At 66.7% G+C, this 23,590-nt stretch overlaps 4 protein-coding genes across 7 annotated transcripts; 2 read left to right on the top strand and 2 right to left on the bottom strand.

The window, feature by feature from the left end:
- Positions 1–3,598: 3,598 nt before the first annotated feature.
- CARMIL2 (capping protein regulator and myosin 1 linker 2) lies at positions 3,599–14,976 on the top strand (the record flags this gene model as incomplete). Its single annotated transcript, XM_084256551.1, has 40 exons — positions 3,599–3,647; positions 3,872–3,966; positions 4,064–4,114; positions 4,286–4,348; positions 4,453–4,577; positions 4,703–4,797; positions 4,976–5,046; positions 5,157–5,230; positions 5,350–5,425; positions 5,500–5,588; positions 5,708–5,802; positions 5,880–5,966; positions 6,113–6,225; positions 6,307–6,384; positions 6,497–6,573; positions 6,655–6,759; positions 6,926–6,995; positions 7,122–7,203; positions 7,281–7,377; positions 7,456–7,513; positions 7,613–7,785; positions 7,930–8,092; positions 8,201–8,302; positions 9,512–9,640; positions 9,725–9,838; positions 9,975–10,135; positions 10,214–10,301; positions 10,511–10,660; positions 10,764–10,830; positions 10,974–11,117; positions 11,262–11,497; positions 12,326–12,426; positions 12,513–12,870; positions 12,947–13,069; positions 13,657–13,693; positions 13,788–13,859; positions 13,965–14,180; positions 14,330–14,410; positions 14,686–14,763; positions 14,845–14,976. 40 exons carry the CDS (start codon positions 3,599–3,601, stop codon positions 14,955–14,957), a joined length of 4,356 nt encoding a protein of 1,451 aa, XP_084112677.1. The 3' UTR covers positions 14,958–14,976.
- Positions 14,977–15,075: 99 nt separating this feature from the next.
- ACD (ACD shelterin complex subunit and telomerase recruitment factor) lies at positions 15,076–17,572 on the bottom strand (the record flags this gene model as incomplete). Its single annotated transcript, XM_084256552.1, has 11 exons — positions 15,076–15,148; positions 15,231–15,322; positions 15,437–15,762; positions 15,897–16,152; positions 16,234–16,385; positions 16,541–16,575; positions 16,686–16,730; positions 16,842–16,918; positions 17,070–17,157; positions 17,255–17,391; positions 17,474–17,572. The coding sequence occupies 11 exons, from the start codon at positions 17,570–17,572 to the stop codon at positions 15,076–15,078; spliced, it is 1,380 nt and encodes a 459-aa protein (XP_084112678.1).
- A 669-nt stretch (positions 17,573–18,241) lies between these two features.
- On the top strand, positions 18,242–19,960 carry PARD6A (par-6 family cell polarity regulator alpha; the record flags this gene model as incomplete). 4 transcript variants are annotated; one of them, XM_084256781.1, is made up of 3 exons in its annotated part: positions 18,242–18,377; positions 18,748–18,970; positions 19,188–19,960. In XM_084256781.1, the coding sequence occupies exons 1-3, from the start codon at positions 18,315–18,317 to the stop codon at positions 19,958–19,960; spliced, it is 1,059 nt and encodes a 352-aa protein (XP_084112907.1). In that variant the 5' UTR covers positions 18,242–18,314. The 4 variants fall into 4 exon arrangements, with proteins under 4 accessions (XP_084112907.1, XP_084112908.1, XP_084112909.1 ...); XM_084256782.1 differs by having other exon boundaries at positions 19,209–19,960; XM_084256783.1 differs by having other exon boundaries at positions 18,748–18,880; positions 19,206–19,960.
- A 510-nt stretch (positions 19,961–20,470) lies between these two features.
- ENKD1 (enkurin domain containing 1) lies at positions 20,471–23,407 on the bottom strand (the record flags this gene model as incomplete). Its single annotated transcript, XM_084257096.1, has 7 exons — positions 20,471–20,631; positions 20,732–20,868; positions 20,969–21,132; positions 21,235–21,360; positions 22,279–22,451; positions 23,042–23,236; positions 23,323–23,407. The coding sequence occupies 7 exons, from the start codon at positions 23,405–23,407 to the stop codon at positions 20,471–20,473; spliced, it is 1,041 nt and encodes a 346-aa protein (XP_084113222.1).
- Positions 23,408–23,590: the final 183 nt, after the last annotated feature.

Consider the following 23,590-nt stretch of genomic DNA (forward strand, 5'->3'; position numbering starts at 1 on the left):
TTTTTTCTTCTGTGTATTGCTTTTAAGAGAGCCATCAGTTAGCTATCAAACTCTAGGTTGATGCATTTTGTACTTAGCTGTACTGTGTGATATTTTTCATTATTTTAGGACGCCAACATGAGACCTGTAATAAAATATGTAATGGGGTTGAAAGCTGGGGAGGAGGATCTACTGCTGTACAGCTAATAAATCATAACGGATTAACAAGTGCTCCAAACATCCCGTCTTGTGTGTTTCCTGCCTGACGAGGGGCCCGATGGGGTCCATATGCGTGGTCTGAGGTAGTGCCTTTCAGATCAGCTGTGTCCCCGCCATGACAGCTTCCTCTAGCAGATGGCAGATGATTGCAGCATTTGACAGGCTCCTGAGTGCATCCTGCTGCAAGTCTGACCTCCTGGAAAGTGGGTGAGTAGAGAGGTGAGTGGTTGTGCGCCTTCCGTGCTCCAGCCGAGGCGTGGGTTCCTAAGCAGAGGGGGCGGGCCGCAATTCAGAGTCAACTGGGTGGATGGGCAGCTCTGGGATCAGTCCCTCAGACGCTACCAAGAATTCTGCCAAGGGAGAGGGGGAAGCTAACCCTGGAGAAGCTCATTTGGAAGGGGAGACCCCTTGTGCAGCCTCCAGCTGTGGGGAGACAGTGCAGCCGCTTGTTAGCACCACAGGGAGCAGAATAGGAAGGGCAGTGTCCTAGGAAATGTATGCATTCGTGAAATACCTCCCTGCCGCCGCCGTGTCAGAGTGCTCCAGTGACCCATTTTAGGTGAAAGTTTTAGCCACTAATGGCAGGGTGTTTAAAACCAGAATTCCATCCCAGCCAGATTTCAGTGAAAAGTAACAAAGAACAAGATGTGTCTAGCCTCTGGCTGGTGTGTTCTGCCCGTGCACTTGGCTCTCGCAGGAAACGACTGTTAGCTGTGGCCTCAGGACTCCGCCAGGCAGGCAGCTCCTTGGACGGAGCGTTAGTGGCACGAGGCTGTGGGGGCGCTCAGTCTCCATCCTCTCCGGGGCCTGGGGACCCCCCCCCCAGCAGTGCTTCAGCTGACGCGGGACTTTTTCCCAAATGTAAGTATTCACAGTAGATGGCTGCGGACCAGTGCGGGCTGGATGTGGTGTTCCGGAGCTGTCCCCTCTCCTGGTGCGCATCCGGCTGAGGGTGTGAAGGTGGTTGATGTTGGCTGGGGAGGGGACGAGAAAAGTGGCGTTCGGGAGGAGGTAGGACTCAAGCGGAGTCCCCTGCTGCCCAGCGACTAGCTGCCCCGTGTGACCCCGTGGAGTGGAAAGCTGTCAGCAGCAGCAGGCGCTTCTCGCTATGACTCCACATCAGAGCCCCGTGGCGGGGAGTTCCCCGCCGCACCCTTCCCGTGCGGCCTGGCGGCCGAGCTGGGGTTGCCAGTCCTCAGACCCAGCTCAGCCTGCGCCCTCCCCCGCTTTTCCGCAGGCTCTTGGCTTCCCAAACCGTGTGCGGGGACCCTTGTGGCGGCACTGGGAGGCGCAGTCCGGCTGCCTTCCTCCTGTGCTGCCCTGGCCAGGCGGGGAGGCCCCGTGAGCTTTTAGCATTTCCTGGGCACCCACAAGTGTGTCATGCGCTCTGGGACAGCAACAGACTCGAACAAGCTGAGGCCTCGCGGGGGGGGGGGGGGGGGGGCGCGGCACTGAGTCATCGTCACTGTAGGAGCTGAGTCCCGTGTGTTCGCTCGGGCTCCACGCGGGCTTCGCCAGGGCCGCCCTGGCCACGCAGTCCTGGAGGAGGTGTGACTAGCCGGGCTCCCTGGGTCTGATCACGCTGATTCTGGTTTCCTCCTCCCTGACACGGGCTCCAGTGCCGCCGGCGAGCCCGCTGGCCTTGTGCGCCCCGCGCGGGGAGCGGCGCGAGCCCTTTGGAGTCCTTCCCTCTCGTGCCTCTCATCCCGTCACACCAAAGCCAGAAACCCCAGCGGGGCCGCTTGTGTCCCTTCTGTTCGGGAGGCCTGGGGTTGCCATGGTAGATTTGGCAAACGCACATGTCCACTGCGTGCCAGGCGCTGTTGTGAGCGCTTCTCTGACACACTTCATCCTTTCAGTAACACTTGGAGGTAAGGTCAGGGCTGTCGCTTAGGCCGTGGGAACTGGAGCCTCAGAACCGGCAAGTCAGTCTCCCGGTGAGGGGCAGGCAGGTCTTCAGGAGGTTGGCCGCCGGCACCTGCTTTCTGGACTTTCATGGTTCATAATGGCAGTGCTGGAGACTTCATTGAGTTCACCCCCTAAAAGCAGTTCGCGGGTACTGTGCGGTCTCAGGAGAGTCTTACGAAGATCTGAACCTGAACTCTTCCACCTGGGGGCAGCTGACAGGCCTCAGCTCCGTCGCCAGCATTGTCCTTTCCTGTCAGCCCTGGACTCTCCCAGCGGCTGCTGCCTGAGGAAAGGAGCCCCCACCCCCATGTTGCTGCTGTTCGCTTTCCACTCAGTACCAGCCTGTGGGGGCCCTCAGCACGTGGAGATGAGATTTGTTGGGGGGAGGTGTCAGATGATCGGGGGGGCGCTCTCGCAAGGCCTGCCCTGTGTGCTGCTCGGTTCCCAAGGGGGGAAGGGCAAGGAGAGGAGGGAAGGAAAGCAAGGTTCTGTCTGTCCTCGGCGGCACCTCTGGGTGAAAGGCAGGTGGGCAGGCGGAGGGCTCGCTCTTCTCAACGTGGAGCGTAATTAGACTGTGATGCAGGCGGGGGGCGAGTCCCCTCCTGTAAGCCCCACGGAATCTAGTCCTGGCCTTTAACAGAGCAGCAGGCCTCTGGCTGGCAGGCCCCCACCCAGAATCCTCTGATGCGCCCGGCCTGGAGACACCTGCTTTCTTCCAGTGAGTGGTTCCAGGCTCCCCAAACTCGAGCTGGTGTAGCATGCAGACGCAGAGGACCCCCACATAACTGAGCTCCCTTGTGAGGCCCTCCACTTCTCCCCGAAGCCCCTGGGTTCCCGCCCTGCCCCAGCCTGAACCTGGTGAAAACCGAGGGCTGGCACAGAAGGGTGTCTGGGCCCATCTGGCATTTTTTCCCACTCAAAGTCAGAGGCTCAGGGCTGCGCGCGCGCGAGCTGCTTCTGGAGCGAGGGCGGCGCTGGGAGCGACGTGACCCTCCCCGCAGAACATGCCCTCCTCGTGCTCGGTTCCCCAAGCGCCGCTCCAGCCTGGTTTGGAGCGACGCGTCCAGGTGGGTCCCCGGGATCCCCGAACGGACAGCGCCCCCTGGTGCTCGCGGCGGGGACCTTGGGGCGGGGTGGAAGCCGGGGGCTCTCAACCCTGAGCCGCTCCGCGGAGACCCTCCAGGTCCTGCCACTCCCTCCCCCATGTCTTCCCTGACCCATGTCTTCCCTCGATGGAGCGGGCGGGCAGCCGGGAGCCTGACCTCTCCTGCCACCCCACGCCCGGGTGCCAGCTCCCGGCCCACGGAGGCCGGGACGGGGAGGAGCCGGGCAGGGGGCGGCCTGGCAGGAAGCCGCGCGCACCTTCCGCCGCCGCAGGAGCAGGTGGCGGCAGCACGGGCCGGGCCCGGCTTCCTGTGTGTGCCCGCCCGCCCGCCCGCCACTGTTTCTCGTCGGAGCTCCCGGGGCACCCCAGCCTCCTGGGCCGGGCCCCATGGCCCAGACCCCCCAGGCTCCCGAGGGCATATCCTGTGAGCTGCGAGGTAAGCGCTGGCCCTTGGCGCCCACTTGGCTGGAAGGAAGCAGGGCGGGCCCCAGAGCAGAGGCCCAGCTGGGGCGAGGGGCCAGCGGTCTCTCCGCTGCTCGGAGGGCTTGGTGACCCCGGATTCACTCCCCGACTTCGGGGCTCGCCCACAAAAGAAGCCAGGCCCCTACTGTCCCTCGGACCAGGGGAGGACCCCAGTCACCCACAGGCTGCCTTCCACAGGCGAGATCACCAGGTTCCTGTGGCCCAAGGCAGCGGAGCTGCTCCTGAAAACCTGGCTGCCCGAACGCGAGGGTGCGGAACGGGGTCACGTCCTGGTATGGCGGGGGCAGGGCCTGGGAGGGCCGCCGGGACCAGGCTGCAGAAAGAAAAAGCCTCTTGCCCTGCCCTGGGGTCAGACACTCTCTCCCCTAGGCACTGCTGCCATGGAGAGCCTACCTGCTCCACACCTGCCTCCCCCTGAGGGTGAGTCCCAGGGCCTGGCTTGCCACTCCTGACCCCTTGACCTTCCAGCAGCTTCCTTGAGGAGGGGTTTCATGTCCTTCTGGTCCTGGGAGCCTCTGCCCTTCACGAGCTTGGGCTCCTGGGAGGGGGGGGGGCTTGAGGCAGGGCCCTGCTGAACCAGGTGCTCTGCAGGTGGACTGCACGTTCAGCTACCTGGAGGTCCAGGCCATGGCACTGCAGGAGACACCCCCTCAGGTGAGACTCCTGCCACCCTGCCAGGACCGGCAGCCTGGCCTTCATCTCCCCCTCCACCTCCCCCCCTCTCCCATGGAGCCCAGCCCAGTAGCCCACCCTCGCAGGTCACCTTTGAGCTGGAGTCGTTGCCTGAGCTGGTCCTGGAGTTTCCTGGCGTGGCTGCCCTGGAACAGCTGGCCCAGCATGTGGCCGCCGCCATCAGGAAGGTCTTCCCTCACTCGACCCTTGGGTGAGCCCCAGCCACTACAAGGGCCTGGCCGGGGAGGAGGGCAGTAGGGTGCCTTCAGCCACCCAGGGGGCTGCTTCACATGCCAGGGGCTAGAAACCGCTTGCCCCCTCTGGTTCCCTCCCCAGGAAGCTATTCCGGAGGCCCACGCCCCCCTCCATGCTGGCTCGCCTGGAGAGAAGCGTTCATCCCTCCGAGGCCACTGCACCCAGCAGACCCTGTGGTAAAGGCCGCGGCGGGCACACACAGGGCTTCAGGGCCCCTGCGGTCCCAGCCCCCTGGATGTGGGGTCTCCCAAACGGCACAGAACCACTGGGGGCGCGCTACCACCCCGCTTGGTCTGACCTCCCTCTGGGGCTGACCTTTTGTCTTTCTCCTTCTTTCACCCTGTCGTACCCCAGGTGGCTTTGTGGAGACCTATGAGGCTCTTTGCGACTACAATGGCTTCCCTTTCCGAGAGGAGATTCAGTGGGTGAGGTGGGCCCTCTGTGGGGGGCTCTGGTATCTGATCCCCCAAGTGCCTTGAGCCCTCCCTAGCCCCTGTGGCCCCAGGCCAGCTGGAGACGCTTTGTTCCTGTCCAGGATGTGGACACCATCTACCATCGCCAGGGCTGCCGCCATTTCTGCCTGGGGGACTTCAGCCACCTGAGCAGCCGGTGCGGGGCTGGCCCGGACTGGGGAGGGAGGGAGGAGCCACGACCCACTTCCTCAGCCTCTCCCTGGAGGGGCGTGCGCGGGGGGTGCTGAGCCCTGGCCTGTGCCTTCTCCCGCCCAGGGACCTGGCCCTGAGCGTGGCTGCCCTGTCCTACAACCTGTGGTTCCAGTGCCTCTCCTGCGTGGACATGAAACTGGTGAGCGGGGAGGGGAGGGCGGGCCGAGGGCACTAGGGCTGGGTGCAGCCCACTGAGCCCCATCTGGTTCTCAGAGCCTCGAGGTCTTGGAACAAATTCTGCACGTGATGAGTCAGTCTTCCCACCTAGAGGAGCTGGTGCTGGAGACCTGTGGCCTGAGGGGGTGAGGGGAACAGGCGGGGCTTGGGGACAGGCACCCCGGGGCTGGTTCTGGGGGGCGAGTGCCTTGGGGGGAGCTGGGAAACCAGGGCCAGAGTCTCACCCCTGGGGTCTGGTCCCCAGAGACTTCGTGCGGCGGCTGGCGCGGGTGCTGGCGGAACACCCGAGCTCTGGGCTGCGGGAGCTCAGCCTGGCGGGGAACCTGCTGGACGACCGAGGTAGGTGCGGCTGAGCGTGCGGACCCCCCACTCCACCCCTGGAGGAGGTGAGAGCTCCGGGTCGTCCCCACCCCCAGGCATGGCGGCCCTCAGCAAACACCTGGAGCATCGGCCCGGCGCCCTGAGGAGACTCAGCCTGGCGCAGACGGGGTTGACGCCTCGAGGTAGGCGGCCCGGGCTGGGGCAGGCGTAGGGGGCGGGGCCGTGGGCAGGTGCAGGGGGCGGGGCCGCGGGCAGGTGGAGGGGGCGGGGCTGCGGGCAGGTGGAGGGGGCGGGGCTGCCTGGAGGCTGAGCCCCCTCCCCGCTCCAGGCGCGCGGGCCCTGGGCCGGGCACTGGCCTCCAACGCCGCCTTCGACTCTGCCCTGACCCACCTGGACCTTTCTGGGAACCCCGGGGCGCTGGGGCCCTCGGAGGACACCGGGGTGAGTGCGTGCGCCGCAGGCGGTGGAGGCTGAGGAAGTTCTGGGGGCGGCCGCCCCGGCTCACCCGCTCCCCCCCCCCAGGGCCTCTACAGCTTCCTGAGCCGCCCCAACGTCCTGACGCGCCTGAACCTCGCGGGCACCGACGCGGCCCTGGACACTGTGAGGGGGGGGTCAGTGGGGGGCTGAGCCCCAGGGCGGGGGGCGCGGGCTTGAGCCCCGAGGGCGGGGGTGGGGGGCCTCGGCCGGCGTGGCCCACACGTGCGTCCCGCAGCTCTTCTCGGCCCTGGCCCGGGGCTGCAGCGCCAGCCTCGCGCACCTCGACGCCTCGAGGAACGTCTTCTCCCGCACGTAAGGGGGCAGGCCGCGCGGGCGGGGGGCGGGCTCTGCCCGGGCAGCGCCCCGACACCCCCTCCTCCGCCCCCACCCCAGGAAGCCCCGGGCCGCGCCCGCCGCCCTGCAGCTCTTCCTGCGCCGCGCCGGGGCGCTGCGGCACCTGGGCCTGGCGGGCTGCAAGCTGCCCCCGGACGCGCTCAGGTGAGTGCCGCCCCCCCCACCCCCGCCTGTCTCCCCACCGCCTGCGGGGCGCCCTGGTCCGCCCCCTCTGGCCTGTCTCCCTACCACCTGCGGGGCGCCCCGGGCTCCTTGGTTCACCCCTGCGGCTCCCCCTCCCGCCGCCACTCCCTGCGCTGTCGCCTTCCAGGGCCCTTCTGGAAGGCCTCGCGCTCAACACGCACATGAGCGACCTGCACCTGGACCTCAGCGCCTGCGAGGTGAGCGCCTGCCCCAGCTTTGCGGGGTGGGGGGGGGGCTGGGGTCGGCCAGGAGGGGAGCCCGCCCCGCCCCGCCGGCCTCCGCAGCTGCGGCCCGTGAGCTGCGCCTTCCTCCCGCCCCTGCAGCTGCGCTCAGCGGGCGCGCAGGTGATCCAGGACTTGGTGTGCGATGCCGCCGCCGTGACCTCCCTGGACCTGGCCGAGAACGGTGAGGCTGCCCTGTCCTCCCCGCTCCCGCAACACCCCACCCCGCACCCCGCCTTGTGTGACCCAAGCCGCCCCCAGGCTTCGGCTCAGACATGGTGACCCTGGTGCTGGCCATCGGGAGGAGCCGCTCCCTGAGACACGTGGCGCTCGGCAGGAACTTCAACGTCCGGTGCAAGTGAGCCCCCAGCCCAGCCCCTGCCAGGCGGCCCCGCGCGCAGCTTCCCTCCCCGCCCACCTCACGCCCTGCCCGCAGGGAGACCCTGGACGACGTCCTGCACCGGATTGTCCAGCTCATGCAGGACGACGACTGCGTGAGTGCCGCCCCGGGGGAGCCCCCGGGCGCTGCCCGAGCCGCCCGCCGCCCCTTGGCTGACCTCGGCCCCCGGCACGACCGGCTTTCTCCCGCCCAGCCGCTGCAGTCCCTGTCCGTGGCCGAGTCCCGCCTGAAGCTGGGCGCCAGCGTCCTGCTCCGGGCCCTGGGCGCCAACCCCAACCTGACGGCGCTGGACATCAGCGGCAACGCCATGGGGGACGCGGGCGCCAAGTTACTGGCCAAGGCCCTCCGCGTCAACACGCGGCTCCGGTGGGTGGGGGTCGGAATGGGGAGCCCTGCCGGGAGGGGCCGAGGTGGGGGGTGAGGGTGAATGAGGGGGGCCACCGGGCTCAGCGGCAGGGTGGGTGGGGCCCTTGCGAGCTCCGCCTCAGACTGAAGCCCCACCTGGCCCAGGTCTGTGGTCTGGGACCGGAACCAGACGTCCGCTCTGGGCCTGCTGGACGTGGCGCAGGCCCTGGAGCAGAACCGCAGCCTGAAGGCCATGCCTCTGCCCCTGTTAGACGTGGCCCAGGCTCAGCGCAGCCGCCCAGAGCTGACAGCGCGCGCAGTGCATCAGGTGAGGGGCCCCTCCTGCCCCGCCCTGCCCTGCCCGCCCTGCCCCAGCACCCCTCGCCCAACCTGCCCCAGCACCCCTCGCCCAACCTGCCCTGTCCCTTGTCCTCAGATCCAAGCCTGTCTCTTGAGGAACAACCACACGGGCCCAGTCTCTTCTGCCTGCACCTCCCATCAGAAGCCACTGGGGCTGCTCTCAGACCCCTCGGAGCAGGTCTGGCTTCCTCCAACCCGGGTCCCCACAGAAGGCGGGGGATGGAGCAAGCGGGGCCAGCTGGGAGCCTCCTTGAGTCTGAGGGGCTGACTTTCCTGGCTCCAGGGTACCCGAATCCCGCTGCCCTGGCCAAGGTCCCTCTCCTTGGACTGGGGACGAGCTAATCAGTACAGAAAGGGTCCCCAATAATACCCCTGGCTGCATTTAAACAGACCTTCCTGTTACAGACCTGCATTATTTAAAAATCTCCTCCCTTAGCTCCCCATTCAGCTGTAGCCCCACTCACAGCATCCAGCTCACAGGACTCCTCTCACCACTGACCTGTCTGGACGAACTCAGTGGCCCTCTTTTTTTTCTTTTTTTGAAGATTTATTTATTTATGCATACAAGAGCTGGGGTGCAGGCCACAGATGTGGGGGGTGAGAGGATCCACCAGAGACAGAGTGGGAACCAGAACAGGCGGATTGACTGAAATACACTGCCGAGGGGAGCAGCGGGGAGACAGGAGAGGTCTGCCGCGCCATGTGGGTAGCTCCCTGGCCGGCCAGGAATCAAATCGGTGCTGCAGAGGCTGCGGACAGCTTCACAGCGCTGCGCGCAACCTGCTGCGCCGCCGGGGAGGCCCTCAGTGGCCCTTTTTCAGGCTTCCTCTCTCTCTGATACTTTGCCCTTGTGTGATGTTCCCACCTCCCTATTCCCAAACCCACCTCTCCCCCAAGCGTGTGAATCCGGGCGTCCTGCTAGGGCTTCACACGCTACATGCCTTCAGGTGTCCCGTGTCCTCTACCCAGGAGCCCCCCGAGCCTCACTGCCCGGGGCGGTAGATGCACGTCTCCTGGCGGAGTCCCTCGGTCCTGCCCTTTGGTCAGTGCCGCTCCTCCACACACCGCCCTCCCACTGGCCTGACAGTCCATTGCTCCCCGGTGCCTCCCCCACGCTCCTCGCTCCCTTGTCTCCCCACCCCTCAGTCCACCCTCTGCGTGCACTGGGGGCAGCTCCTCTCCGCCCCGTTCCGGACACATCGGCAGTGCAGAGGCCCCGAGAGGACCCAAGGAGGCGGTGCTCGCCCTCCCTGAACAGAGAGGCCCTACGTGGCTTGTCCGGAGGCGGGGTCTTCAGGGCCTCACCCACCCTGAAGGAGGCCCTGGGAAGGAGAGAGCCAGGGTCTGGGAGAGGACCCGGCTGGCACTGACTGCTGATGCCCCCCAGGAAGTGAACGAGCTGTGTCAGTCGGTGCAGGAGCACGTGGAGCTGCTGGGCTGTGGAGCCGGGCCCCAGGGTGAAGCTGCTGTGCGCCAGGCCGAGGATGCCATCCAAAATGCCAACTTCTCTCTCAGTGTGAGCACTGCCCTCCCAGGAAGAAGCCCCTTCTTCTCGTCGTCACGTGTCAGTTTGAAACCCCTTTACCTCCTTGGCCTCCAGATTCTCCCCATCCTGTATGAGGCTGGGAGCTCCCCAAGCCATCAGTGGCAGCTGCGGCAGAAGCTGGAGGGCCTCCTGGGACAGGTGGGCGAGGTCTGCCGCCAGGACATTCAGGTGAGATGGTACCCCTCGCCCCAGCCCCACTGCCCTATGTGCCATCTCCGGAGTCATTGTTTTGAGGGGGTCAGAGCTTCAGGCCAAGCAGCCGGGGCCCTCGCCACGCCCTCACCAGGCTCTGGCCTTTCCCCAGGACTTCACTCAGACCACCGTGGACACAACAAGGAGCCTCTGCCCGCAGATACTGCAGGGCCCCCGGTGGAGGGAGCAGCTAGAGGGGCTCCTGCTGGACTCCAGGACCCTCCCAGAGCTGCTCCCGGAGCACCTGCTGCAAGATGCCTTCACTAGGCTCAGGTGGGCTGGGTGGGCCTGGGCTGGGCAGGACCGGGCGGAGGCCTCCCGCTCACCCCGTTCCCTCCTCTCCCGCCCCAGGGACATGCGACTTGCCGTCACGGGGACCTTGGCAGAGAGCATTGTGGCTCAGGCCCTGGAGGGTCTGAGTGCAGCCCGGGATCGGCTGGTGAGAAGGAACTGCACTCGTGTATGTACACACACGCACACGCGCACACACACGCACACACCTGCTGAGCTGGTCACTGCCTAGGAGGTAGGGGTCCTGTAATGTCTTCTGGGGTCGTGCAGCCCAGGGGTATTTCCGAGCCCCCCTAGCACCGATGGGACTGCGACTGAGGCTCTAACGGCCCATCTTTGGGGTGCCTGGTATTGCAGGTGCAAAGTCTGGCTCAGCAGGCGACCGTGGCAACGCCCCCCGCCCTACCGGCCCTGGACGGAGGAGAGCCCAGCCCCCTCGCGTCTGCGTCTGGGGAGTTGGACGGCCTTTTCTTCCCCGACGACGACGACGACGACGACGAGGAGGAGGTCAGGTCACAGCACTTGGGCTGGAACAGTGGCGCTTTCCGTCTGGGGGGGGTGAGGGCCCCGAGGCAGTTCCCCTGACGCGGGCTGTCTGCATCGGCACCAGGACAACAGCGCCCCAGAGAAACGGCCCGAGACCAGCCGCCGCCTTCACCTGGCCCCCTCCGCTCCCAGTGAGTCGTCAGGGCCCGGGAGGCGCCGGCTGGGTGGGGCTGAGCGCGCCGCGCCGGGGCCACCTGAACTCCTGAATCCGCCTGGCCGGGGAGCTCCCGGACCTTGGCGGGCCAGGTCCAGGCCGGCCCCGAATTCTTGCAAGGTTGGGGACATGTGGTCGGCCTGGAGGGGGACCGGGCGGCGCTGGGCCCGGACGCCGCCGCCCCCTCCCGGCCCCAGGCGCGCGCATGCCCGGTGACGGCGGAGCCGCGCGCTGTCGGGGCCGCGCTCAGCACCACGGACAGCGGTGGGGGAAGGGCGGGCGGGGGGGGGGGGTGGGCGGCGTCGTCGGGGCCCCTCCCCGCGCCCTGGGCGGGTCCCCCGCCGCCCTAGCTCCGCGCCGCCGCCTCCCGGGCCGCACGCTCGGCGCTGCTCTGGTGCGCTCCCGCAGGTGCCGCCGCGGACCCGGAGCAGGAGCCGGCGCTGGCGGCTCCCGGAGAAGATGCGGAGCCGCAGGCAGGGCCGTCCGCGCGCGGCTCGCCGAGCCCCGCCACCCCCGCGCTGCAGGCCGGGCCGCTGCCGCGCATGGACCTCCCACCCGCCGGGCAGCCCCTGCGCCATCCCACCCGGGCCCGGCCGCGGCCGCGGCGCCAGCACCACCATCGCCCGCCGGCGGGGGGTCCCCAGGTGCGTGCTCCCCCCCTGCTCTGGAGCTTATGGAATGAGGGGTCCTGGGCAGCCCGCCGCTCCCCGGGGGCGATGGCGGACAGGGATGTGGGTTGTAGGGGTGCAGAGCCACCTGGTCCTGCGGCCGTAGCTGCACCCTGCCTTCTTCCTGGCCCCCCACCCCAGACCGTGTCCAGTCAGGGTCTTGGGTGTGCCCCTGGGCATAGGACTCGGCCTCGGGCTGGGCCCCCGCCCGCTGGCTCTACACGAGGGTGTCCACCTTGCCCTGCCTCCCCCAGGATTACTGAGATGCCGGGTCCCTCGGCCGCGGGGACAGCCTTCCATGTAGTGCATGTCCTGCGCGTGTGTGCGGGGCGCTGTATGTGTGGACCGGGTGCCAGGGGAGACAGTGGGCACTGGGTGGAAGGGAGGGAGGCACTGGCTTGAGGCCCCCCAGAGGGTCTGACGCAGCAGCTGGCGCCGCTGAGCCGGCAGCAGGCCGGGTGGGGTGGGGGTGGGGGGACACTGCAGGGAACTGTTTGGAGCAGAGGGGGTGGCAAGTGGGAACGTGTGACCTGGGGAGCGCGTGGGCTCTAGCCTGCTGGTGGCCGGGTGGCATAGGGTACACAGAATACTCCCCGGGACAGGATGGGTGTGGGCTGGGTGTGCCGGGGCCAACCAGGATGAAGGGTGCAGGAAAGCACCACCAGCCCCAGCTGGACAGCAGGAGAGTTTGCGTCAGCAGCCCCTTGGGGTAACCCCTGCGTCCAGGTCCCCGAGTTGCCCAGTCCAGGCCCCTGGACAAGGGATCAAGGGTGCACCCGGCCCTGACCCCGAGGTGTCCTCCAGGTGCCCCCAGCCCTGCCACAGGAAGGGAATGGGCTCAGCGCCCGGGTGGACGAGGGCGTGGAAGAATTCTTCTCCAAAAGGCTAATCCAGCAGGACCGCCTGTGAGTAAGGGCAGCTGTGAGGGGGGAGGGTGAGGCAGGGTGGGATGCTCCGCGGGCCCCCCGCTCACTGCTGGCTGTCCCCCCAGCTGGGCTCCTGAGGAGGACACGGCCACCGAGGGGGGTACCACCCCGGTCCCACGTACGCTGCGGAAGAAGCTGGGCACCCTTTTTGCCTTCAAGAAGCCTCGTTCAACACGTGGGCCCCGGCCTGATCTAGAGACCAGCCCTGGGGCAGCTCCCCGTACCCGGAAAACCACACTTGGGGACTTGCTTAGGCCCCCAGCCCGTCCTGGCCGGGGCGAGGAGCCCGGTGGGGCCGAGGGCGGCAGCCCCGACCCTGCTCGCAGGAGCCGACCTCGCTACACGCGGGAGAGCAAGGCCTACTCCATGATACTTCTGCCTGCGGAGGAGGAGGAGGCGACTCTGGGTGCCAGACCTGACAAGGTGAGGCCCGGCCCGGGCGCGGGGGCTGCCGGGACTGAGGGTGGCCGGCTCTCACCACCCTGGCACGTCTCCCCAGCGGCGGCCTCTGGAGCGGGGGGAGACGGAGCTGGCCCCGTCCTTTGAACAGCGGGTACAAGTGATGCTGCAGCGCATCGGCGTGAGCCGGAGCAGCGGGGCCGCTGAGGGCAAGAGGAAGCAAGTAAGTTGGGAGGACTCGGGGGTGTGTGTGTGGGGGGTGACCCGGGGCCAGGACTCAGGATGGATGGGTCTCCCGGTCAGCGCCCCGCCCTCCTCCTCCTCCCCCAGCACCCAACCTTTCTTCCCTGCTGGCTCCTGCTCTGGCGCAGCCCCCCGAGCGCGCCTCCTCCCCCCAGCCCCGCCGCGCTCAGACCCCTGACCGCCACCCCCACCCGAGACAAGTCCTCCAGTGTCCCCCTCGGTGACACTCCGTTGACGCCCGGCCCTGCCTGCGGGCATGGAGCTTTCGTCTCCCTGCCCCCCACCTCCCTCTGGCACTCCCGGCGGCGGCCTCACCGCCCGGGGCATTCCCCAGGTTCTCTTCGCCCAGCCTCTGCTCAGGCCCCTAGTAAGAACCGCAGCTCTGCCAACATCCGTTTAATAACTTTCGAGACAATCCAGGCCACGCGGGGCTAGACCCGGGCTGACAAGCGCCGAAAGGCGGGGAGTGAATCAGTTAGGAAAGGGGGGGCGCGCCGAGCCTGCACCCGGGCCGAGAAGGAACTCGAGGGCTGGGCGGGCCTGGAGCCTGACCCCCTGTTCCTACAGAGCAAAGACGGCGAGATCAAGAAGGCCGGTTCGGACGGTGAGTGAGACCCGGGCTGGGGAGCACGCGTGGGGGCGGGGCGCCCCCGGGTCTTCTTACCCTCACGGCGCCTGACCCCCGGCCCCCGCTGCAGGTGACATCATGGACAGCTCCACGGAGGCGCCGCCCATCTCCATCAAGTCCCGCACCCACTCGGTCTCTGCTGGTGAGCCGGGCACGGCCGTGCTGGGGGGCTGGCGCGTGGGGCCGAGGTCACGGGGCCGGCCAACCGCCCATGCCCGGCCTGGGTCCATCCCCTTTCTCCTGGCAGACCCCTCGTGCAGACCTGGGCCGGGGGGCCAGGGCCCCGAACCCACCACCTGGAAGTCGCTGGGGCAGCAGCTGAACGCAGAGCTCAGGGGCCGTGGCTGGGGCCAGCAGGATGGCCCCGGCCCCCCCTCCCCTGGCCCCAGCCCCCGAAGAGCCACCCCGTCTCCAGACAGCTTGGGCCTGCCCGAGGACCCCTGCTTAGGGCCCAGGAATGCAGGTGTGCGGGCACCCTGGCCCCCACCCGAATACTGGACTGGGGACCAGGTGTTTCTGCAGAGAACTCCGCTCCTCTGGGACCCTAAGAGGGAGGTTAGGGCTGGGGTGGGGCTGCCTTCCCCCCTACCCTGAAACCCCGACCTCCCCCAGATGGCCAGCTGAGGCCCAGGCCCCTCTCGGCGGGGCGACGCGCCGTGTCTGTGCACGAGGACCAGCTCCAGGCCCCTGCTGGTGAGCGGGAACACCTCCATGGGCGCCCGGACACAGGAGGAGGGGGAGGTCACGCGCCCGGGCTCCCTTCGTGGCTCTGGTCCTTGGGGTCTGTGGGGGCAGAGAACTCGGGGAGCCAGAGGGCCAGGGGCAAGGGTCTGGCCGCAGCCCTTGCCCCTGGCTCCCCCTCCAGAAGAGCAACGTGCGCAGCGCCTGCGCACACGCACTGCGGGCGGGAGAAGGGGTGGGGGCACGCAGCAAGCCCTCAGCACCCCAGGCCTTTCTGTGCTCCTCAGAACGGCCCCTGCGGCTGCAGCGCTCCCCTGTCCTCAAGCGCAGGCCAAAGCTTGAGGCGCCCCCCTCTCCGAGCCTAGGTAAGCGGGGGCTGGGCCGGAGGGGAGGGGGACAGGCCCGCTCAGTCCAGTCCTGCTCCTTCCTCTGCTTTTCCTCTGCAGGAGCTGGTCTGGGAGCGGAGCCTCTGCCTGCACAGCCCACAGAGCCGCCCAGCCCCGAGCAGAACCCCCCCTCCCCAGCCACAGACCAAAGAGGCGGCGGCCCTGACCTCTGACCCTCCCCTTTCCTGCCGCATGAGATTATTTTATTAAAAAACTCAAAGGAAGAGCGCGAACGCTTTGTCCCGCAAGCACAGACCTGCGTGCCGTCCTCTGGCGCGCGCGCGGGGCCGCTCACGGCGGGGTGGGCGCGGGCTCCAGCTCCATCAGCAAGTGCAAGGCCCAGGCCACCAGCTGGGGAGGGAGCCTGGGGAGAGACCACGGCTGCGGGTCCATGCAGGCTGGCCCTGGACTGGGGACCGGACAGCGCGGGCAGGCCAGGCGCTCACCTCACAGCTTGGACCTGGGCACAGAGGGAGGCGCCGGGCGCGTCATACGCATACTGGAAAGCAGAGCCATCGCCGTGTCTCCTCGGAGGGTCCTGCAAGGAGCGTGGTCTCAAACAGGAGCCAACAAGGACCAACGTCCCTCCTCCCAGTCTCCCCCAAGGCACGTGCCATGATGCAGCCCTCCGGCTGAGGGGGGCGATGCTCACCCAGGCAGGACTGGACGCTGAGGCTTCCTTGGTGGCTCCTGCCCTCCGAGAGGAGTGCCAGTTCTTGCCAGGCAACCCCAACTCCTTACACTCTAGGTTAGATTTCTGGGTCCTGGTCCCATGGGCCCGGTATGGACTGGGGACGTGGCCAAGGGGTGAGAAACTTGGGGGGCAGTTAAAGAACAAGGAGTCAGGTACACTGCTGAGGTGTGGGGACCTGGGGGCTAAGGGGGTAGGGGATGGGGTAGCCGAGGACCGGGCAGTCAAAAGGCTGGCGCTGGCATCACTTTCTTCTGTCAGTGCATGGCTGGACAAGGCAGGGGTTCCTGGGGAGGAGAGGACTCACTGTGTGCACAGCCCTCCCAGCTCAGCTCAGGCCAGCAGTGACCCGTGAGCCCAGGCAGCCGTGCAGCCCGGCTGGCAGAGACTACAGAGTGCTTGTGGCCGGCACGCCACTCACCTGAGGAACTGGATGAGGACGAGATCAGGGTCAGAGACAGGTCCTGAAGAGCAGAGTCCGATGGGGGCAGCTCAGGCCGTGCGGTCAAGGGAGGCTTCTCAGCGCTGGGGGAGCTGAATCCCCAGGTACTCCAGTTTGGACCGCTCCAGTCTTCCTTACCCTGTGGCCTCTGAGCCAGGTCCAGACAGCTCAGGATTCGCTGCTCACTCTCAGATATACACAGATAGACGGTGGGGACAGTGTACACAGCTTCATCCTGTGGAAGGGGAGCGCTCAGCCTAGCCCGTGCCCGGTTCCTCCTCACCCTGGCATTTCCCAAGGGAAGCCCCAAAGTGACCATCGTCCTGTGGCGTAAAGCGGCCCAGCGGGTGAGGCAGGGTGCCGTGTAAGGGCCTGCCAGCATCAGACAGCTCTCAGCCAGGCGCACGAGCGCCCCTCTGTGGTCCTGGTCCTCCTGGACGTCATCCAGAAGTTGGGACAGCGAAGGGCCTGGAGGCGAGGAAGCAGGACATGGGCAGAAGCTCCCAGTGGAGCGAGGGGAGGGAGGGGCGGCTGGGGAAGAGGTCTCATTAACAAAGCAGGGAGAGACGGCTGGAGGGGGTCACGCTACAGAGTGAGTCACTGGTCAAGCATCTTACAAGTACCTGCACTGAGGGAAGTGGACTCTGAAAGGTGCTCCCTAAAAAAGCAGAAAGGACAGGGCTGAGGCACCTCCCCAGGCTTGTCTGCCCAGATTTGGCAACCGCCCACCCGGCCACACTTGGCCCCAGAGCCCAACCCCATACTCACGCCAGGCAGTCATAGAGCTTTTTCCGCACGTCGGGGTCCTGATTGCTGGGGGGAGAAGGGGGGCGGGCAATCAGTGTCACCAGGAGGGCCCGGGCCAACGCCGGCCCGCCCAGCCCCGGGGGAGGAGGTGGGCCGACGGGCGGAGACCGCACTCACCAACTGCGCACAGGTGCGGGGCGCTGCTCCATGGGCAGCAGGCTGAAGCGGTGCACCTGGAGGTAGAACTCCGCGGTCTGGGGGGCGGGTGCAGGGTCTCAGGCGTCGTCACGAAAGCCCCGCCCGGGAGCAGAACCCGCCCCGCCCCGCCCCGCCCCGCCCCGCCCCGGCCGCCCCGGCCGCCCCGGCCGCCCCGGCACGCACCGCCCCGGCCGCCCCGGCACGCACCGCACTCTCCTCGTGGACGCGGACGCGGGCCGCGCAGTCCTGCAGCAGCACGAGCCGGCCTTCGGCCCCGCGGAAGCCAAACTCCTCCCTGCGGCGAGCGCGACCTCCACAGCGGGCCCCAGGGAGCTCCGCCCCCGCCCCCCGCGCGCCCCGCACCCCGGCCCCGGGCCCCGCGGCGCTCTCACCCGCACGACCCGCTCAGGGCCTCCCGCGTCACCAGGCACCGGACACTGTGGGTCCCGTCAGACACCAGCAGCTCGGCCCCCGAGTCGGGCGCGTCAGGGGCCCAGGACGGGCCGGGGGCGTCGGGCTCCTGCAGCACCTGCCGGCGGCCACCGGCGTCAGCCGCCCCGCCCCGGCGGCCGGCCCAGGTGTGCGCGCCCCGAGAGGGATGGGGGGCTCACCTCGAGCAGCTGCCCCGCACGCGGGCTGGAGAGCGTCCCCGACCCCAGGATGAGCTCTCTAATCCAGCGCCTCAGGGCCAGGCTCCCCAAGTCCGCCATCCCGGCAGCCGCGCCCCGCCCGGCGCCGCGAGCCCGGGTTTCCCGCGGACGCCGAGGCCCCGCCCCCGCCGGAAGAGGAAGCGCGGGGCGGGTGGGCGGGTCTTGCGGTCTAGGCCCCGCCCCGGCGCTGCCCGCGCGTGCGCATTGGCGCGTCCTGGCGGGAACTTGCCGCCTCCCCCTTTCAACTCGGCCGGGCGTTTGAGTCCGGCGGCACCGGGCAGAGTAGGGCCGAGCGCGGGCTTCAGGGCTGAGGACGGGATCTGCAACCTGAGGCTGCGGCCGAGGGTGGTCCCGTGGTGAAGGACGGGGAGGCAGCGCCACGCCCCCTCCAGGCCTGTGCCCCCGCGGGCGCGGGAGGCGCGTGCTCCGACCCGGTGTCCTCGCGCGCACCGCGCGCGGCCCCGCCAGGCCGTGGGAACAGCAGCGCCCCGGCAGCTGCCCGCGCGCGCCAGCGCTCCCACTCGCGCTCGATTTGTCGAGCCCCGCTCCCGGCCTCCGGGGACGCGCGGGCCGTAGCGTGATGACGTGAGCGCCCGGAGACGCCCCCGCCCACACCCCCGTTTCCTAGGAAACGTAGACTCCGCTCACCGCTCCGTCGCAGTCCCCTTGACGTCACGGTCCGGAGGGCGGGGCGGGGCGAAGGCTCCGCCAGGGGCGGGGCGGCGCGGGCCGGCCGGCCGGGTTGTGCACCTGCGCCTCGGCGGGCCGCCTGGGGCAGCGTCCCCGGCCCGCCGGCCCCGCCATGGCCAGGCCGCAGAGGGCTCCGGCGCGCAGCCCCGACAGCATCGTCGAGGTGAAGAGCAAAGTAAGGGCCCCGCCGGCCCCGGCTCCGGCCCCGGCCCTAGGCGCCTCCAATTCCCCCCTTCTCCCCTCGCTGGCCCCTCCGCCCCACCACCTTCTCTCCTCCATCCTCCTCGTCCCATGCCCGGGCTTCTCCGTTCTTTCCCCCATTCATCATCCTCCCTCCACTGCCAAGCTCCTTCCACTCGGTCCGGGTACCCGAGGGCGGGGAGACCTTGGACAGCGTCCCTTGCGCTGGAGCCGAGGTCCAGGCGCAAGGCTGCAGCTGTTGCAGCCGCACTACATTTCCCACCCCTGCCACCCTCGGACCAGCTGCGAGAAAGGGGCGCGGGCTCCGTCCTGACCCCTCCTCTTCCTCCACCCTCTGCACCCAGTTTGATGCCGAGTTCCGACGCTTCGCGCTGCCCCGCGCTTCGGTGAACGGCTTCCAAGAGTTCTCCCGGTTGCTGCGTGCGGTGCACCAGATCCCAGGTCTGGACGTGCTGCTCGGCTACACGGATGCTCACGGCGACCTACTGCCCCTCACCAACGACGACAGCCTGCACCGGGCCCTGGCCAGTGGGCCCCCACCGCTACGCCTGCTGGTGCAGAAGCGGGGTGAGGAGAATAGGGTAAAACGGGCAGCCTCCGTGGGGTAGGGTGACAGCAGGTCTACCAGGGTTAGTCCATGCCCAGGGCACCCAGGCTTTATTCTCTGCAGCCCCTGCCCTTGGCCTGACCTCCAAGTGGTAGGAAATAGCTACAGTGCCCCCTCCCCCAGGCCTGGGCCAGGTGGAAAAGGGCCCGAGTGGGAGAGCAGGGTCTCTGATCTCAGCACCTCCCTCTCCTGCAGCAGCAGCTGACTCCAGCAGCCTGGCTTTTGCTTCCAACTCTCTGCAGCGGCGTAAGAAAGGGCTCCTACTTCGGCCAGTGGCACCCCTGCGCACCCGGCCACCCCTGCTAATCAGCCTGCCCCAAGATTTCCGCCAGGTTTCTTCAGTCATAGATGTGGACCTACTGCCCGAGACCCACCGACGGGTGCGCCTGCACAAGCATGGTTCTGACCGCCCTCTGGGCTTCTATATCCGAGATGGGATGAGCGTTCGTGTGGCTCCCCAGGGCCTAGAGCGCGTGCCAGGCATCTTCATCTCCCGCCTGGTACGAGGGGGCCTGGCTGAGAGTACGGGGCTGCTGGCTGTCAGTGATGAAATCCTCGAGGTCAACGGCATAGAGGTGGCTGGAAAGACCTTGGACCAAGTGACAGATATGATGGTCGCCAACAGCCACAACCTTATTGTCACTGTCAAGCCAGCCAACCAGCGCAATAATGTGGTGCGTGGGGCCTCTGGGCGTCTGACGGGGTCTCGCTCTGCTGGGCCTGGGCCTGTTGAGCCTGATAGTGATGACGACAGCAGCGATCTGGTCATTGAGAACCGCCAGCCTCCCTGTTCCAATGGGCTGTCTCAAGGACCTTCCTGCTGGGACTTGCATCCGGGCCGCCTACTTCCTGATGCCCGCAGCTCTCTGCCGTCCCTGGATGATCAGGAGCAGGCCAGCCCTGGTTGGGGGAGCAGCATGCGAGGGGATGGTAGTGGCTTCAGCCTCTGACAGGCACGAAGGCAGCCCTTGCCACTCCAGGCTGCTGGGACATGGCAGGGACTTGCCCAGGGGGGCTTTCCAGCTCGCTACAGGACTCTTTCAGTCTGGGGAACATTAAAGATTTTCTACAAATGCAGTCATGATCCCTCTGTGTCCCAGCCTCCGCCTTGATCCCACAGCCTTGTCTTCTGCCCTGGACATGAGGCAGGAGTGGTAAGGGCAGTAGGCAGACCTTCCTGCAGTCAAGCCGCAGGAGGGTCGCTGGGCTTGGGATTTCTAGGGTAAGAAAGCTCTTATGGAAACAAACCTCACTGTGTACAAAAGGTTTAATTTTGACAAATGGGTTAAGAGGGTGGGAGGGCCCTTCTGCAGTCAAGAGCTGAAACGAGTGCTCTGGGGACGCCGCCCATCCCACGGCTGCTAGCCTCAGACTCCAGGCCGCATGTCCTGACCCTGCCTTTTGTGGCCATATGGTCATCCTCAACATGGACTCCCCTGTAATCACCCCCCTAAAGGGGCTCAGGTATCCATCTTCACGAAAACCTTGGGGCGGGAAAAGATCTTGATAGCTTCCTCTACCTGCACCAGCTTCCGGTCCAGCTCCGCACGGTGGCCTTGGGCCCTCAGTGAGTCTGCTCCAGCAGGCAACAGCACCAGCTCACGCAGCAGCTGGTGTTGGCCTACAGGGGACCCAGGAACAGTGAGTGCTAGGCAGGGGTGCATGGTCCCCAGGGGGTTGCCCCTCCAGCCCTGCCCCCCGCCCCGTGCCCAAGGACTCACTCTGGAGCAGACTGCTCAGGGTCTCCAGCCGCTGGTTTTCGGGCATGCGGACATGGCCAGGGGGCATGGTAGGGTCCGGCTGGCTTTGCTGGCGGGCCTCAGCCTCCCGCCGCCACAGATCCCTGCGCTCCAACAAGCTGTGGAGGCACAGGCTCAGGGTTGGTGACCCTGGCATAGGTGTTGGCTCCCACCCTCCACAGGGGCCCCTCACCCTGGGTGCTGGGCAGTGGGACCTACTAAAGGGGCACATGGCCCTTTTGCGTGGCATTGTAGTGCTCCTGGGCTTGCCGTTGTTGCTCCAGCACCTGTGCCAAGACCTGCAGTGAGCGGGAATGCCGCCGGGGGGCCCTCTTGGCAGTGCGGGCATTGTGGCTAATGAAGTCCACTCCTAGGCCTGGTCCCTGCAGGACACAGCGGTCACGATGAGGCAGAAGACCCTGCATCGTGTCCTTGAGCCCCCCAGGATCCCTGCCCCACCACCCAGCTCTTACACATCTGCTCACCTTAGCATTGGGACCTGATGGGGTTAGCTGGGGGCTGGGGACGCGGGGCGGAGGGAGCCCAGGGCCGCAGCGAGAGTGGGCCCGCAGGAAGCGGCCAGGCTCTGCCCCAGAGGCAGGGCTGGGTTCCTGGTGGGCAGGGCAGAGCAGAAGGACCGGTCAGGCTGGGGTCAGGATCTCAAGCCACAAGACCCTGCTTCTGTCCCCCCACCTCTCAGGGTCTTTCATTTTCCCCAGTCCTGTGTGCCTCCTCCCTCTTGAAGGAAAGCCTATCAGTTTTTAAACTGTGTGCCTCTCACGTGTTTAAGAACAACTACCAACCTCCCCTCCTACCTCAGGCCTGAACCCAGCTACCATTCTCTTTCTTCTCTTCTTAGCCAAGCGTCCTGGGTCTGGCCCAACCGGGTTCTCAAATCCAGGCTCACTTCCTGGTCATCTCATCCTCAGCCTGACACTGAATTACTACTGGACTCTCTCCTCAAACCCCGACCATCCATGTGTTTCCTGAACACACTCCAGCCCTCAGGACCCACAAATGCTTCAGCCTCAACACATCTGCACGTGATTTTGTTGTGTTCCTGCAATCCTGCTCCTCCTTCTGAGGTCCACGGATAGAGATAGGGTGCTAATACCCACCCAGGTCAGAACCCCGCCCCAATGGTCCAGCCCCTGCCCTCCAGAAGTGGTGATGGGGTTCTTTACGGTGTGGGTCTAGCTGACTTCTGAGCCTACCCTCGTGCTCGTCTCCCCTCCCGTGGGCCGTGCACACCACCCCTACTGCTCACACTCCCTCTGCTCTCGGGGCATCTACGTGCGAGGTTCCATTTCTATAGAATGTTCTCTTCCATTCTCCCCTTGCCTAATTACTGCTTACCAGCCAAGATCACCCAGGTGTTACCACTTCTGAGAAACCGCCCACACCCCAGCTCCACCCTCCAGCAGACAGCCATTTCCTATTGCCTCGGTTCCCTGTGATTTCCTATAACCCGGATCGGGGCCTAGTGGTCAAGAAGATGCACAGTCCCTCTGGCTGCCCGAGGCAGGTACCTGCAGCTGGGCCTTGAGCCGGGACTCCACTTTGTCGTACTTGGGCGATCGCCACAGAGCCTTCAGGGGCCTGGGCGGGCCCTGCTCCCGGCTGCGCTCCTGCTCCCGGAAGCGCCTCTGGATCTCCCTGATGCGCCTCAGATTCTCTTTCTCATGGTCTTTAGGGTCCTTCCCTGGGGAAAAGATGCTGCCAGGCTCTGCCCTACATATGACCCATGCAATCCAGCTCCAATGGGTTGACACACTGGGCCACACCCCACTTCCCACCAGAAGAGCTCCCTCTTTCTGCATGGCCTTGAGCCATTTGCCTTGGCTATCAATTAGGACCTATACAGCTATTCCACCTCATTACCTTGTTCCCTGCCTCACACAGTAACTATTTCCTTCCGTCCCAGATTGTTTTCTACGTTTTCCTTGTGAGGTACACCATTAATTATCTTGTATATCATAATCATTCTTCGCTTGTCTTCCACCTGATGACGGCAGATGTGTGTCTTCAACCTTGTTTTCCTCGGCCTACAGGGCCTGACACACAACCGGCACTCAAGGGTTGTTCCAGGATGCATGTGGGTTCCTGAAGCTGAGCTAGGGCTTCCCGCCAGGACCTCTTTCAGTCCTCTCCTGCGGGAAGTTAGTGCGTTCCCTGCCTTTTCTAGTTGGGGAAAGTGAGAGGTAGAGAGGCAAAGCGTGAGCCCAGGTTGGGGCAGGAGGAACAGCAGCGTTTGATCTCAGCCTTTTAACCTGGCATCCGCCCAGAACTTACTCTTGGGAGAGGCCCCAGAGCGCAGAGTGATGCTCCCGAGTTGCAGAAGCACTCCCCCCACGCCGTGCTGGCCACGCTCCAGGTTCTTTCGGGCTTCAGGACCGATGCGAGGGCCGCGAGGAGGGGTGGTGTCCAGGTTCGGGTCCCAGGTCAGCAGGTCCATCTTCAGCGCATTTCCCTCCAGACGCCCTTGGGCTGTGGGGTTGACGGGGCGGGAGTGCGGGCCTCAGAGGTGGCGCTGGCCCCAGCCCGGCTCCTCTCCCTACCCCGCCCCAACTCACCCGAGGCCGGTCGCCGGTAGTAGCCAGGGCAGAGCGAAGGGTCTGGGGGAATGGGCCCCGAGAGGCGGGACGGGCCCTCGCACATGCCGCGGCCGCCGTCCTGCAACGGAGCAGCGAGGCCTGCCGGGGTGCGCCTCTCCCACCCCCAGCCCCCTTCCTCCGCCCCGCGCCTCCTCCCGGAACGGGGACCCTGACCCTGGCCAAGCCCGCCATTCCCGGGCTTCCGCCCCGCCCCCCGGCCCCCGCCCCCCGCCAGCGCTCTCGGATC

Source organism: Talpa europaea (assembly GCF_964194135.1).
Source record: "Talpa europaea genome assembly, chromosome: 16".
NCBI classification, from domain to species: Eukaryota; Metazoa; Chordata; class Mammalia; order Eulipotyphla; family Talpidae; genus Talpa; species Talpa europaea.